This window comes from Toxotes jaculatrix, chromosome 4 (assembly GCF_017976425.1).
Source record: "Toxotes jaculatrix isolate fToxJac2 chromosome 4, fToxJac2.pri, whole genome shotgun sequence".
Classification (NCBI taxonomy): domain Eukaryota; kingdom Metazoa; phylum Chordata; class Actinopteri; family Toxotidae; genus Toxotes; species Toxotes jaculatrix.
This window is the reverse complement of record NC_054397.1, coordinates 2,095,223-2,111,756: the sequence shown is the minus strand read 5'-3', so window position 1 is coordinate 2,111,756 and position 16,534 is coordinate 2,095,223. Positions and strand designations below refer to the sequence as shown.

Genomic DNA, 16,534 nt, shown 5'->3' with positions numbered 1-16,534 from the left:
ACACTGCAGGCGCTTCCATTCCCCTCTGCCGTTCACCCCCACGCTCCACCCTCCCCACTCCCCCTTCTGATTTTGAGCCACTGATTCTGGATCAGCTGCAGCCTGTTGGCACTGCGTGTTTGGCACTGAGGAGGATGTTCCCGCTGATTTGCGATCAGACTGAGCTATAATGGCACTGAGTGAAAAGAAGAAGAAGAAAAAACAAACTGCTCACGTTTTCTTCGGCCAAGATCTACACCCGTCTGACATCTCAGTAACTTACAGTAAACTATTTAGATTCTGAAACCAGAGCACCGATGAGAAGCCAGATGTCAGAACAAATTTTTTACAGGAAGGCAGGAAACTCGGTCAGCACTGATTTGGTGATTTAAAAGTCAAAACATGTTTTCATGTCTGAGTTGAAACGGAGCTAAATTTGGTTGAAGAGTAAGTCTGCGTTGATGCTTTAGTGTACAGGTCCATCATTTCCTAACAATTTCTTACTAAGTTTTATAAAAAGAACTCAATTTTGAGTTCAGTTTGGTGCCGTTGGGTCAGAGGTTTTAGTGAGAGGAGAGTTGTGTAGAGTTTATAAGCAGTAGTTTGTTTTTTGTTTTTTTAAAGAACTGCTCATTGTTATTCAATTCAATTCAATAATTATTGGAAATTTCATTCACCATACAGTGTACGGTGCTTTCTGTAATCTCTACACTTGCATGTAGACGATGTTCACATTTTAGCCGTCTCAGCTGACCTGAGCTGCACTGACTGAAGCAATTAGTTCATTGGAAATAATTAATTGAAGGTTGAACCAAACTAACACGGTCTCTTTGTTCATTGTAATTGGTACCAGATGACATGATCCTTTCTGGGTAACTGCCCAGGAATTTATTAGGAATTTATCAGGAAATTACAGACTTGTAAAATAAAGTGTTACCAACAGTTTTTATACATCTTGTTTTTACAGTATTTAAAAGACTATATTTTTTAAATATATCCATTTAAATACTTGTTGAAACAGAGATTATAATGTGTGTAAACAGTATCCAGGTCCGAGGACCAAGGACTGAAGAGACCTCACGTCTCGTCGCTTCAGTTTCGGGCATCGTGTCAGTAGGTAAAGCTTGTTAGCCTAATAGTTTTGATTTGGGATCTACACAAGTTGCAGCAAGCAGCCTGTTAATGATAAAAGTGTGAAAAGTAAGTAAGCTACTGCTGTTATTTTAACATGTCAGACACATTTAATCAACACGTTCTAGCTTCTGCTGCTCATCTCTTTTAAGTTGTAAACATTAAATCAGGCTGCCGCTAAATTTTTTTCTTCCTTCTCACCAACAAAAGATAATGACAGATCTAAATTGAGTCTTTGAGTATTAGTTATTTATAACTTTAATTACTTCTCGATGTTGTTCTAATTAGAAACGGTAAGTGATTAAATCAGGGACTTGAAAGCATTCAGAAACGATAAGATACGATTCTGAAAAATTCTCAAAAACGTTAAACTTTTTAACCATGATGAGCCCAGTTTAAACCCAGACGTTTCACATGTTCTCTGACATGAAAACCACCACATCAGTGTTCACCGGAAAACGTCCGTATGCACTTTTGAATCCAGAGTTGTGTTCAGGGTCAGGTTAGCTGACCCTGAAGCAGTTTTAGCACCAGTGTGTTAACTGAACAGTAAATCAGTTTGGCTCAGCTGATCCTGAATCAGTGGCTTGTTTATCGGACGCAAAGTAATAGATTTATAAAACACATAATAAGTTTACTGGAGCCACTGATTTCTTCTGCAGAGAAAACTGCAGATTACAGAGAAATAACAAAAAAAAAAAGAGTAACCAAAGAAAAGAAATGAAATAACATAATCAGCCGCTCAAACCAGTAGGACGACGATGGGCGGAGGATGATCCTGGTACCGGGGCACTGTGGGTCACATGGCCAGAGCTCGGGCCTTGGCGGCTGCTGCCTGCGCCCTCTGCACGGCTCCCTGGCTGTTCTCTCTCCTCATCAGCTGGTTGGTCTCAAAAAACCCCTCATGGCTGCCGCCTCCACCACCGGGGCCTCCGTCCACAAACGTCAGCACTCCTGCACCAGACACACTGCTCATAAGGTGCAAAGTAACCAGGCTAAAAGCCAAGTTCTTAGTAAGTAACACTGTGTATTTCAGGACAGTGAGGCCACAAATGTAGACATGTAGTGTCTCTACTTTCAGGCAAAGGCGGGCTGCATTTATTGGCTGCACTGTTTATAATGAAATTACCTGTGGTTTGGATTTTGTGACCTTTGGACCGAGCCAGGCTTTAGGTTTCCCGTCTTCATGCTGAGATAATCTAACAGTCCAGCTACATGTGTCATTTATCTTACAGACATTAGAGTCATATCAAGCTCCTCATCTCACTCTACAAGAGTGTGAATTAACGTCTATCACAAAATGTCTGACTGGCTTTTGTTTTTTAGGGTTAGGTGAAGATCATGGTCTTAACTGATGCACCGTTGCGTTGCCTAAACTCAACTATAAAACTGTTAGTCATGTTTTAGAGAATGGATATGAAGGAAAACAAATGAAAGACAGCAAATGTTTTGCAGATGAGTTCAATATAAATGAATCCTCGTGTTCGTGAAAAAGAATCCTGGTGGTGGTTTTCAGCAAATCTTATTTGCAAATTAGTTGTAGGTGAAAGTAATTTTCAGGGGACAGAGTCGAAATTCGGCAAGTGGAGGAAATCTGATTTAAACGTTTCAGGCATGGATGGAACATGAACTTCAATAAATCATCAGGAAGCCAGGTCAGGTTTATAAATAGTAGAAACCCAACACTGAATGGAACTGACTGAAAACAGTCAGAGTTCAAATCTCATTACACAACATTTCTTAAACTAATTTTTTTTCTGCACGGAATTACGGAGTCGTTTTTGTGACCTGTGATGTGTTTCGCATGTAGTTTTCTTCAGATTTCACTCACTGGTGCAAAAAAATGGAAGAAAATGTCACCCAACTCTGGCAATCCTTGGATTTCTCTAACATGAGAAATCCCCAAACCAGGACAATAACTTTAATACATATATGGTGTTATTAGTTATATGATTCACCACCTTTATCTTCTGTCACCTGTTTGAACTCTTGTTTCCGTCGCGCAGTTTAATGGGTTTGGGTTAACTGTTACCTGAACTCAGGTTAATGTTTAACTGGAAACTGCAGAAAAAAAACCCTTTAAGAATGAAGCCCTTCCCTTTAGAACAGCTCTGGGATCAGCTCTGATTTCAGGTTCTTCATTAGATCTGAGGAAACTGACGGAGTCGTCACGTTCCGTCTCTATTTTTATTTTTAAGTACAAAAATGAGCCAGTTGTCACGGCGACACATTGTTCCACCCTCGCCACCCGGCAGTCTTCAAATAAAAAAAATGTGTTGATTACCTCCAGAGACTCAGAGCCTCGACACACGGGGGGCTTCAGACCAGACAATTAACACATTTCACTGTTTAATATAATTAAAAGTATTTAAAATGCTTGGTATCAGAACAAAGAGCACAGAGCACTAAAACACTGTAATAATGTGAGACTGGAGCTTTTTTTTTCAAAGCTTGGAGATGAAATGCTGCCTTAATTTGTGCAAAGTGACACAAACTTTAACACAATTAGAAGAAGCATAAAACTGAAACTTAAGTACAGCAAGTAACTTTAATCAAAGGTTAGTGAACTGAAATAAACCTCAGGAAATTTTCCTTTCTGAAGAATCAGAATCTGAAGAAGCCTTTTAGAGTTTTTATTTTAATGATAGGATGATCTTTATGAATGATTAATGTCATTTCTACAAAAACAGAACACTAAATAATCCGTCAGTGTTCAACCCCAAATGCAGTTTTGATTTTAGGCCGGCGATGACCGAGAAGTCACAGCATCCAGACGTTACCAGTAAAACAGAGACGAGTGGCTTAAAAATAAGAATATTCTGGTTTATTTGTACTTTCTGAAGAAAGTTAGTTGAGTAGTGAAGTCTTACCATAACCGTCCACACATCCGCTTTTAAACTCGCCCTCAAACCTCATCCCGTCGAAGCGAGTGAAAACTCCGGCGCCTTGAAACTTCCCCTGCACAAATTCACCTTCATATCTGGAAAAAAAAAAAAAAAAAAAGATTCACCAACACAAACTTTTACCAGCAGAACATAGCTGACATTCCCTGCGTGCTACAGCACAGCATCCTAACAGCTAATTTGGAGTAATGAGTGAGCTGTGAGGATTTTTCAAAAAGAAAGAGGAATACTTTTATAGCTACATGAAGTATAGCTGAGGTTAGACTGCGACATGCGACATCGCAGCAACATTGTCCTTGTATGTTTGGAATTTCAGGCATGAAAATCACAAATGAAATCAAGTGTTTGTGACTTTAACACATTAATATCAAAGCTTTCCTCAAACATTCACGCCGTTACAGACTTTGACAGATACACAGATACACACAGCTCAGCACAGACAGTTTTCAGATTTGTTTCTGTGAATCTAAAACAGCTATTCACTGGAATCACAAACCTAATGATGAAAAAAAAAAATTCTTTCTCTGCAAAACCTGCTAATTTAAAACCAGCAAAAAGTGGCTCACAACATCACTAACTCAAGATATGATGCAGAAGTAATAATATCACAGGCAATATGTCACACTGTGCAACAAACTCATCTATGATACTGCACGTTATGAATCTGTGCAACCGAACAGGACAATAATAAATAATAAAAAACCCAAATAATCGTATGAAGCAGGTAACAAACCTAATTATGGCTCTGCTGTTTACGCCACATCATTAAGAGCTTTCAGTTTCCCAGACTTTTACACTCAGCTCTGATAAAATGGTGTGAACCAAAGTGCACACGCTCACACACAGCGTGAACATCATGTCTGTGCTTCAGTGTCAAACAGCTGAACGAGAGACAGAGGAGAGCAAAATGGAGGATCGTGTGCTGGAAAATATTAATGATTAGTTTGATAAATAATAAGTGAGAACCAAACTGATGTAAAACTGGTTAATTAGAGTTCTTTCACTGCATTTGATTTTTAATGCTGAGGAATGAATCAACCAGGTGATAACACAACAGGTAGCCTTGAACAGGCTGCACTTCCATGTACTCGAACTGTTCACCTTCACTAAACAGTGAAAAGCAGAAGCTCGGGAATAATCTGCATCTCATATCACACCAAGAAATAACTGCTGCTGACAATCTGACATTCAACATGTTCATGCCATGAAAGTCCTCCAGCAGTTCTGAAGTTAGAAAGATTTTTTTTTTTTTTTTTAAATCACACACCACATCTGTCTTTGTGCTACAATCGGTGGATTTTCTAATCCTTCGCTGTTTGTTTCTCTCTTTTCTGAGGCTGATAAACTAGTCGTTAAGATTCTGCTCGGACTTGTTTCATTATGTTTAAGGGTACAGAAGAGACTGGGGATAACCCAGCTTCCTGTCTGGGACATTGTTATCTTACTGACTGGATTTACTGGATTTCAGCTGTTTTATCTGCAGTAACTGTGAATCAAACTGCTGGTCAGACGAAACCTGAGATTTAAAGTTGTTACTTTGGCTTTGGGACCTTGTTATAGGTGTTTTTTCATCAGATTCATTTTATGGACTACAGAATTAATTAATGATTCATAAATATAGTAAGCAGAATAATCGCTAATTGTCATTGGTTGTAACTTGCAGCCCCACAGAACATCATGGTGAGGGGTTTCAGACGGATGTTAACTGCCTGAGGATGGAGCCTTTTAAGGAAACTAACACACTAAGTTTAACGAGAATCAAAACAATTCATTGATTAACTGATTAGCTGACTGGCAAAAGATTTATTGGCAACTATTTTGATTATCTCTTAATCTTGTGACGGTGAAAACATTTCCTGGTTTCGGCTTCTCAAACGAGACAAAACGAGATATTTTCAGTCGCCTCAGGCTCTGACAAGTTGTGACATTTCATAGACAAAACAATTAACAACCAACAAAAAAATAATAATCTGCAGATTAATCAGTAACGAAAATAATCTTTAGTTGCACGACTCCCACAAGTGACTGCTGCGAACACCTGTTGGTGTGGGCAAAATGTTTGCAAAGTAATATGAACAACATTCAAATTAAAACTAGTATTTAATAATTTAAGAGTGATTTTCTCACTAAAAATGAAATGAGTATCATTTTTTAAAAAAGTGGTTTAATTTTAAAAGGTCAAAGGTCAGGCAAACAGAAAGCGAGGCACAGACCTGGAGCCATCAGGGAAGACCAGCAACCCACAGCCGTTGAAGAGGCCGTTCTCAAACTGTCCGGTGTAGCACGTCCCGTCGCTGAAGGTCAGCTGACCCAGGCCGTGACGCAGACCTGCAGCAGGAAACACACACAGAGCTGAGACAGATCCCGTAAATTAAAGGCGTGTGACAGATTAGATTCAGGGTTTGCACTGTACTGTTGAAACGCAGAGAGGAGAAAATCATTTTAACGGCTCCAGAGAGATGAAAAACTAAAACAACAGGCAGAGCAGGACGGAAACCAGAGGACACGAAGACGTTCTGTAACAATATGCACATGAACTGCACATAAATAACATCATCATTAAACTGAACACGATGATGTTAATAATGAAATCATCAGGGGATTAAGTTTGAGAGTCTATTTTCATTCATGCACTCTGGCCATTAGTTTTGATGTCACTGTAAATCTGTGTTATATTTTTTAGATTAAACTGGGAACGTGTACAAGACCCAGCTCCAGTGAAAACCTCACGGTCTCTAATAAATGTCAGTATAGTAAGTTTATTTATTACAGAATTACTTCTTACTTAAAACTGCAGCAGCTTCATAGCTTTCATCTTTATATATTTTTACTTCTTAAATCAAGTTTCATGCACAGTACGTTGGTGTGTACGTGCTTTTATTTATTCTTTCTGATTATGCCATTTGATGTCCAATTAGATTTACTATTCAACGCTGATTATAAAGGCTATTGTACAACAATAAAATGTCCTGCCAAAGAAAAATCAGATGTGAAGGGTCCTTGCCAAAAATGCTGATGTGATTACAGGAAAGGAATATTGGCCAATACTAATACTATAAAGTCTCAAACAACATCAGTATCGCCCTCAAACACACAGTAATCATCTGCTTTTATGTTGTTGTTTTTTTTAATGTAGCTTTGTAGTTTTTGTGCTTTTTAATTCTTTGCGTTGCAGTTTGTCATAATTAGTGGGATCTCAAACTTCAACACCTCTGGGTCACCGGAAAACTCTTTGTGCCGTCAGGAGGCTCGTGGCCCAGAATTATCAACACTTCAGCCGCTGTGCTCACTGTTTGTCCTCCAAATCCTCGCAGAGCTGAGGGAAAGTGAGGAATCTCAGGACTCCAGGGCTGTTAAAACTCATCAGTAAAAAAAAAAAAATAACTAAATGATTTCAAATGGACAAATGGAGCCATGGTAATAAATGAATACCCCCCAGTCTGTTTCCGAACTGATGGTATAGAAAATATCCTGTTTCTATGATATAGACAAAGTTTACAGCGTTTCCCCAAGGTTACATGACGAAATTGGACAAATAAGAATATTACATTCTATTTATCAGTGCCACTTCCACAGTCGATAGACCTGTTTGTGAACCAGAACAATCTGGCTGCATTGCTCAGACTTTCTGCTCGCATTGTGATTATTCTTTACAACAACTGAGCAGTAACAATCTAATTTAAACAAAAGCGCTGACTGAAATCCTTCATTATACAAAAACACAGCTGATTCTATCCTTGAAAACATGAATCATTTTGGAGGCCGAGTTTCTCTCTGGCTCACACCATCAATAATGTATTCATTTCCAGTGTGTTCATTTTACACGGGCAATTATTTGTGAGAGAAGCTGACAGCTCTTTGTCATGAGATTACACTGGAACCATAACAGGCGAGGTGGAAGCCAAACGTGAGCACCATTTCACCATTTCATCATTTCACCATTTCACCCAAAACAAAAAAACGCACAGTTCTAATGGCCACAAGATGCTGCGTGTAAAAAGACAAAAGGGACATTTGTTTACATGTAAACAAATTAAGAGCTTTTGTCTTGCGTCCAAAATCCAACCTGTCAGGACGGACACACACAGATTCTTATTGTGGTTCGAGACAGTTCTTGACCATAAAGTCACAAGTTAAACAAAACTGTCGACAGGAAAAGTTAAAACTGTTTAACGCTTTTCGTCGTGTTGTTTTGTTCTTGCACAAAGGAAGAAAACAGACTGTGACTTGCTTTATTTTTTATTTTTTTGATTAGATGATGAGATGATGGAGCACGGTGGAAAAGTAAGTCACTTTCTAGTCGAAGTCATTTTTAGCCTGAACAATGTTCTTCCCAGCACAGATGCCATTTGTTTTGTTTTGTCGTGACCTTGATGCCTCATGTCCTCACTGACATGCTCTCGGTTCCATTCATCCACTGAGTTCGGCACCTCTCAATACACAGACGCGGGGTTGCCTTGAACATGCACCTAATTAAAAAAACAATTCAGATTCACTGACTGCAGAGAGACACAAGATGTTTTTTTACTTTACACCAACAAATTTAAGAAAAATAAGAAAAATAACAGTATTTATTTATAGAGCGCTTTTCAAAATCCAAGTTACAAAGTGCTTCACACAAACAGCAATTATATATATTTTTTAAATTAAATTTGATTTCAAATCATATGACTTGGATTTTACGTGCGGTTTGGTACTAAGAGGTCAGAAATATACCACGGGAAACAGCCCAAGAATCTGAGGTCAAGTCTGGAACACACTGGGAGTCAGTGGTTACACCTCTGAGTTCAGCTGAGTCAATAGATTTTTGGTTAAGACAAGTAAAAAGACTGAAGCAATAATCAAGGTATGAGAAAATCCGGGGTCTGAGACGGCAGATACATGATTACTGTAACTATTATTATTGTAATTTTTGAGTTAGCAGTTCAGGAGATTTGTAATTGGTGCTAACAGACGAAAGGTGAGCTGCTCTCTTTCATTTCTCGACTCTTAAAATGATCCCGTGGAGGTGAGACCCAATTTTCCTCCTAATTCTGCGATTAAATTCCAGGATGGCAGGCGAAGGAGACAGGGAGGGAAAGAAGTGAGTATTTCTACTTGCCAACCTCTATTAGCAGGCCCAGCGGGAATTAGGAGAATAACTGGGTATGAGGAAGTCCTGGGTTCCTCGTAGTATCTGTAAACGAGGAATAGGATTTACTGCGAGCTTGCCAAGTGGCATGAAACTGCTGGGGAGGAGAGAAGAGAAGATCTGGAGGGGGGGGGGGGGGGGGGGGGGGGGGGACCCTAACAGAGGATTGGGATTTACAGGAGGGGAGGAGGGGGTGAGGCTAGCGAGTGCTGTCCCTTGCTCCCAGCTAATGGCAAAGTAAATTAGGCAGTCCATCTGTCAGGGCTGCTTAAAGTGCTGCTCTCTGCCTAATCTCAGCAGGGTTTTCACAGGAGATTTGGAGAAGAGATTTGGCCGAAACTAAATCTGGAGCTCTGCATTCCATTTTCAAAGTCCTTCCTCCTATGAAACATCCTGCATCCATATGTGCGGATGGAAGCCTGACTCGATTAAGTGTATGTGGGTGAGGGAAAGGGGCAACAGGGGCTTAGATCCAACACTTCAGCCTGCGGGACCCCTGACAAGCGAGTGGGAGCCCGAGGCGGAAATTTCACGGACTCGCCGCCGAAATACAACAATGTGTGTCAAAGAGGCTGCGGGCGCCAAGAGCAGCAGCATCTTCCATCAAACATTAGAAAAGCTGTGTCACAGAATGAATGGCGTTATTGAATATAATGAAATCAAGTGTCGTGAGCGTAAGAGTTCTACAGACCGCTATGAAGCCGACAGTTTACTTTTTACTGAAGGGACAGATTATCAGTTGGCTCCTGCAGCAGGGGACAGTACTTTCCTCTCTGTCTCCTTGGCTTTGATCCGTCCAGACAGACTCTAATCTGTTGCTCAGCTCCTCTGTAAGGCCTCTCTCCAAGCTCGTGTTGGGTCACGGTCTCCGGCTAATTACGGTTTAGCTGAATTTGTCCGGCTTTTATGTCAATCAATAGCGGTAATGCATAGATGTTAAATGACCGCACGGGGGAAGTACCGTGGTAAATGGCTTCTGGCTGTGCCCTGGCTGTTGTGGACGTACACCAACCTACTTCCTGTAACCTGATAGCCCCCGGGTCTGTCTTGAACTGGCGCTCTGCTAAATTATTCATGTGACACCACAGACCTCTGTCCGACATGTTTGTGTGCAAACAGTGACTTTGCATGCATGGACGCAGAGACACGATGCACGACACGCATCAATCTGTGTTAACGACAACACCTCCCAACACACACACACTCACACACACAATTACTTAGCACTGAGCAAAGGCAGCAGTGTTATTTTAACTAACAGTGTCAATATCAGCAGTGTCTCATGAAAGACTATGTGAGACGCCACTAAATATGTTTCCAGTTCTTTAGCTCTGTTTACACATGGATTTGTATGAGATGAGGAGAAATACTTCATTTAAAAGTTATTAACAGCAAAAACAGGTAAAAAAAAAAATTACAAGTTAACGGGTGAAAGGGGAACCATTTAAAATGTAGTGTCTAGGTATGGTCAAACATATTTTAAGATTAGCAGAAGTAAACAGGACTAAATGAGTACTGTTCAGCGTATAAACCAAAAACACTTACAGTAAATGTAGTTCCCAAACACTTAAAAAAAACCCTCTGAACTCTCAGGTTGTGAGATACTTCAGATATGGTTATAGAGCTCAGTAAAAACGCTAAATGCACCTTGAGTTTAGAATATTTTACCAAAGGTTTGTGTTCACAAAGCCCACAGGAAAAACAATCTCACCACAAGGTCGGTTTAGTAGCTGTTCTGGAGCTTTCAATCACGTCACATGATCTTAATGACAGACTTCAGCTTTCAAACCATCGTGAACATCAGGTGCGGATGAGGCTCATGTGATGAGACTGAAAGCTCTAAAGCATTTTTGCTTATTCACGATAAATATGTAGTGCGCATCTTTTTTTTTTTTTTTTTGGATTTAAAAGGTAATAAAAATAAATGTGACCAAAAATCAACACAATGCCAAGAAATCCTGACATGGCAGCCAACACAGAGCTGCATCATCTCTATTAATGGAATAATTTCCCCAGTCATCACTGAGAACTGTCTGTGCTAAAAAAAAAAAAAAAAAAACACAAAGCAGCGCTGAGGACTGAAACCTGTGCATATCAGCGCATCGCAGCCAAACCAGTTTAACAGTTTTTTGCTAACGGCGCAGAGACCATATGTTTCTCCCCGCAGCCTCACGCCTGCTTCGGTGCCAAACTTTTGTTCTTTGTTTAACCTTGCCCTAAAGGTTGTCCAAGTGTTTTTGTCAACCTGCAAATACTGGTTTAGGTAGTGTGATATCCTGTCTCAGCGGGCTTACTGGCACCAGATGGTCTGCGTGTGCACGTGTGTGTAGCTTTGCCTGTAGTAACTAACTTCAGCTTGACACCTTTTTTCTGTTTTTTTTTTTTTTTAGATACAATCTGTTTGTGTGAGCGTGCGGGTTCATTTAAAAGCCGTGACTCACATGTCGTCCGCCCACTTTTCTCCTGACGCTGACACAAAATCCCACCCTTCATTCCTTGAAGCTGCCGTGGGCAACTTTCTTTTGGCATGATTTTTATTGCATTTACTAATGTTCTCATCTGATTATGAAATATATCCATCACTCATGTTAAAATTTTCCTATTGCAGCAGTATACCAATAAAACAGGGATCACATGTAAACGGCCCATCACGTCTTCATGGACCATTAAAACCTAAAGCTTGTCCCATTATTACATTTGTTTTCACCCGTTTCAGTTTGTTTGTTTATTTGTCAGTAGGATTTAGGTAAAAAGTACTGAATCGATTTGCTCCAAACTCAGTGGAGGGACGAGGCATGAGGGACAAATCTGTTAAATTGTGGTGCAGATCCGGTTAAAGGGGCAGATCCAGGAATTTCTGATGATTCGTCTCAACATTTTCATCAGGAAATAGTGTTTGGATTTTTATGTAAAAAAAAAAAATAATAATAAATCATATTTCTGATGTTGAGATCTGTGAGTCTGAACATTTTGATGCTGACCTCAGTAATAATCTGGATCTGGTGTTAAAAAAAATGCTGAATTTGCATTAACACAGAGCTGTACTTACTGTGTTCTTTGACAAATCAATCTTTTATGTTATCAGACTACTTTCTTTTCCCTTTTATTTTTCTTTTATAAGAGCTAAAAAGACATGTCGGACTGCTTGGCCTCGGCAGATGTGTGCACTCCACTGAGTGCCGTTCTAGTTATCACACTGATGATGTTCTATGTTCAGCAGGTATAAAATTACCAGCAACCAGGGGGTATGTACATGAATGATTTCTGTTGATACCCATTCTGCTGCCTTGAGTTTAAACTTTGGCTTAAAATGCTGCTGCAGTTTGAAGGATTAAGAAGAATGCAGTTGGATTATACAGCATAAACTGGATGTTTCTACCAACTTAAATTGAGCTTAATTGAATTTTCCTTTTGGGAATGAACTATTCGTCCAATCCTGTAAAGACTGGACTTATACCCATCTGAGAATAGCCACCTCATTGTAGTGAAGGACTCTGGGAGCTGGTGGAATAGCTCCTGGTAGAGGGTCTCACATGGTAAAATGGTCCCAGGGGAAGGGCTACACTGAGAGCAGTGTTAAGGCCTCTGTGGACTGGCATCTTTGGTTAGGGGTGACCCAGCTCAGATCAGGAGAGCTCACATGGGACTGCCTGGACCTGAACCCACAAAGCCTGTGAGGCTCAGCTTTACAATAAGAATAAACAGTAAACAATCCAATCCAAGGTGATGTCTTTACATTCAGTTTACTACAACAAGTTTTTCCAAATGAGCGACCCTAACCCTCTGATCCGACCCACAGGAGCATCTCCTGAAAAAAGAATTTACTTGAGAAATGCACAAAAACGATAGTAATAAGAGTAATAATTAATTTTCTATTGATCAACTATAACTGTCTTTTGATTGACTAATTGTTGCAGGTGAACTCCTGAATCTGACCAACACGTTCTGTGTGCTGAGGGAAGCTCGGTTCATATCGCTGCAGGGCGTCACAGTGGCATCAGGGGTGGAGGGTTACCCTGAGACAAGACAGGTTCCCTAAATGTTTACAACTGTTCATGTTCTATGAACAGAGAGAATTTCCTTGTATATTAAAGTTTCCGGATTCTGATAATGAATCTAATTCTGTTAAATCACTGTTGTTGCCTGCCCAGGAGTTTTAAGGAGAAATGATTCCACAAGAGTCCATTAAACTAACTTATTTTACACAAGTCATGAATATTTTATTAAATTATCCAATTACCACATACGTATTGATATATTCTGTAAAATCCACCTTCTACGTGTTTAAAAATGTCACCCTGTAAAGTCCAGTGCAGTCCATGCCTTGCAGCATTAGCCTTCTTGACTCTTGACCCCCCGTGAGAATAACAGTCCGGGACTGACTTCTTTATCCTGGCACATATTCAATGTGACCTCGGATCAAGAAGTGCCACTAAGCTGTCTACGTGTCCTGCCTGGTGTCTGTTCATGCAAATACAGTCTCCACCGTACTCCACACACGTTACTGTGATTCTGCTTACTGCTGCTAAGAGCATTATCACATGAATCAAACACAAGTGTGGTGTTTACATGGGCTCGGCCCGACATGCATTGTTATTTTAATCACACTGTAATAACAGTTCTGCCATGCATGCAAATGTGGCCGATGACGGAGGACGGGTGAATGACAGAGGAGGACGGGCTTGCCTTCTTTCCATTCGCCGTGGTACTCCTCGCCATTTGAGTAGGTGAAGGATCCTCGTGTCAGGGTCATGGGTCCTGCTGGCACACACAACAATGTCACACAAAAACCAGCATCAAGGCCTACAGCTCTTCACCTGTCGCCCTGACATTCTGACACACACACACACACACAGAACAGGGAGTTCATCAAATACTGTGTCCACCCTTGAACCCACCACTGAAAAACACAAATCGCAATCATTAGAGCTCAGGGTGAAGTCTTCAAATAGCATCAAAACTCGCCTAAAAGACAGTTGTATGTTGCAGCGTTGAGGGCATTCTGTGGAATTTCTGACCGCCAGGTGTGTCAGTTATTTCACAATTTCATTTCAAAACAGTTTCATGCTGTAATTCACACAGAAACCAAGCACCAGTGGAGGCAGGGAGGTCTGCGCACGAGCAAAAGCGGATGAAAACATTGCACAAAATGCTTTTAGCTTAGGAACACTCGATGTACACATTACTTTTGTTTGTTTACAAGAAAACTCCACAGGGCACCTTTAAGTTTTCCCTTCACTGGTATAAAGAACAGAAAAGTGTGCGGACAATTCAGAGGCATAATTTACTAAACCAAGCTCTACCACCAGGAGCAGGCAGCAGGTATCGTATCACGCTTTAAAGATATTCCCCTTACTGACTGCGTTAACTTTCTTTCTTTCACTTTGTGAGACAAAAACACTGCTAATAAAGTTTACCTTGTCTCCTAACTAAATATGAATATATTTCCATGTCGGACGATCAGCTCTCTGTTGTCGTCACTACAGATAACCTGCACCAGGATCAGAACTTGTGGGAGAAAGCGCAGGAAGCCAGAACTCCAAGAGGCCTTGTGGGTAGGCTCCATAACCCCTCACTTACCCCAATATATACATGTATGCAGAAAACAATGGATGCCAGTGTTTTGGACCTCTGAACAATATAACGTGTCCGTGGGTCTCCTGGCATTTAGACAAGGGTGTCCATGTACTTTTGGCCATTCAGTGCAGAACAGGGTACCAGGGCAAACAAGGTGTTTACAGGATGAAAAGTTTCTCTTAAAAATGGCAGCAGATTCCTTCCTGTTCCGGGTGGCCCCTGGTGTGACAGCAAAACACGGCTTCATTCATTCACACCTGTTATCTGTGTGCTCATCTGATGCGTGTGTCACTTTAAACTACCTGTTTTACTCAAATACACCTTCATTTGTATAACAGCCGCGCTGACTGTGGCTCTCTGAGGTCCGTCCTCTCCTTCCTGTTGTTTCAGAATGAGGTTCCACACGAACCGGAGCATCAAAGACGCGTTTAGAGGCTTCACTAAACCACAGAAGGCGTCTGAGGCCCCGTCTGTAAGGCCGGGTAACTGCTCAAATACCATCAGGCACGCTGTCAGGTCAGACGGGAGGAGGAGTGTGTATCCCTCCATCTAATGTTGCCACAGTAACGGCGCCCTAATCCCTTTCATCCTGCCGGCATGACGCTGCCAGCCTCCGAAACACACACACACTCACACACACTCACACACACACACACACACAGTGGGCGAGCCTGGAGGAATAAAATAAAACGGTTTACCTGTAAAGCAGCTCCGTTCCCCCCTTTTCTCTACATCACTGAGAACAAAGCGCCAGTTGGAGGATTTCTGCTCCTCTCCGCGACTATTTAGCCTTTTCCGTAGCTGGCAGTGTCCTGGCAGAGCTGCCTCAGCGCCTCTGCAAGGTCCCGCGATCTGATTCGCTGCTACACCTCCACCTCGATTCAAGGCGCCTTCCTATTGGCTGCTCTCGCTCTCCGACTCAGCCCTCCGCGGGAGACATCTTTGTCGAGGGCAACGGGTTCAACGGCTTAATTAGCCGGAGTGCTCCTCCGGCACAGCGTTTGCCCTTGCCTCTTTCTTTTTTTTTATGTGCTGCCCACCACCGTCCCTGTAGGATTATAAAACGGCAGCGAGGTTCCGTTTAACGACACCGTGTCGTTTCATGTTTCAATTTGGTGATTAGACCCGCGTTTTGGCGAGTTTTATGGAACATGATTTATTACCCCCCCCATGCGCTAAAACAGCTGCACGCAGGTGCCGGGTTCGTTAAATGAGGTGATATGGATTCAAAGCCAATAAAGCTTTAATTCGCTAAAAAGCTGAGGAAGGAAAGAGGAAGAATCACGGAGCCTGAAAGGAAACAAAACAATGCTGTGCTCATTTATTTTCTCTGGAAAAAACTACTAGGATTAACCTGTTATAGCTGCTTTTTATTATTATTAATAATAATAATAATAATAATAATAATAATAATAATAATAATAATCTGTAGCCAACAGTGAACTCCAGGTTTGCAAACTGAGCTGATTAATCATTTATCAATAGTAAAAAGCTACAATAATGAAGCCTGTGCAGGTGGTGCAGCTTTTATTTTGAAGAGAAAACCAGCAGGGTCTCACCACTGTCGTTATGTTTGATCAGTTTATCGAAAAGACCATGAATTGATTCTTTAATTGATTCATTTTGTTTCCACTGCCAAACACCAGCAGCTGCCAAGCCCACGTGAGAAAGGCTGGTCATAGACATATTGAGATCTTCAGTCCAAATTTCCCACAGACGACCTAAGACCTAGGACGTCCCACCAAAACAGCAATCACCCAGATTATTACAGGATTCCCTCTCACTACAGGAGCATGTTACACTACACTGCCAC

At 41.1% G+C, this 16,534-nt stretch overlaps 1 protein-coding gene across 1 annotated transcript; it reads right to left on the bottom strand.

The window, feature by feature from the left end:
* Positions 1-1,900: 1,900 nt before the first annotated feature.
* On the bottom strand, positions 1,901-13,897 carry LOC121180938 (MORN repeat-containing protein 4-like). The gene is made up of 4 exons (XM_041036642.1): positions 13,831-13,897; positions 6,227-6,341; positions 3,981-4,090; positions 1,901-2,064 (listed from the first exon to the last, which is right to left on the bottom strand). Exons 1-4 carry the CDS (start codon positions 13,895-13,897, stop codon positions 1,910-1,912), a joined length of 447 nt encoding a protein of 148 aa, XP_040892576.1. The 3' UTR covers positions 1,901-1,909.
* Positions 13,898-16,534: the final 2,637 nt, after the last annotated feature.

What these genes read in the sequence shown, in the direction of transcription:
- LOC121180938 (XM_041036642.1), bottom strand. Translation starts at nt 13,897, where the DNA reads ATGACCCTGACACGAGGATCCTTCACCTACTCAAATGGCGAGGAGTAC. An exon ending in CCACGGCGAATGGAAAGAAG is followed by an intron (nt 6,342 to 13,830) that starts GCAAGCCCGTCC and finishes TTCCTGCTGCAG; the next exon opens with GTCTGCGTCACGGCCTGGGT. An exon ending in CGGATGTGTGGACGGTTATG is followed by an intron (nt 2,065 to 3,980) that starts GTAAGACTTCAC and finishes TGTCTGGTGCAG; the next exon opens with GAGTGCTGACGTTTGTGGAC.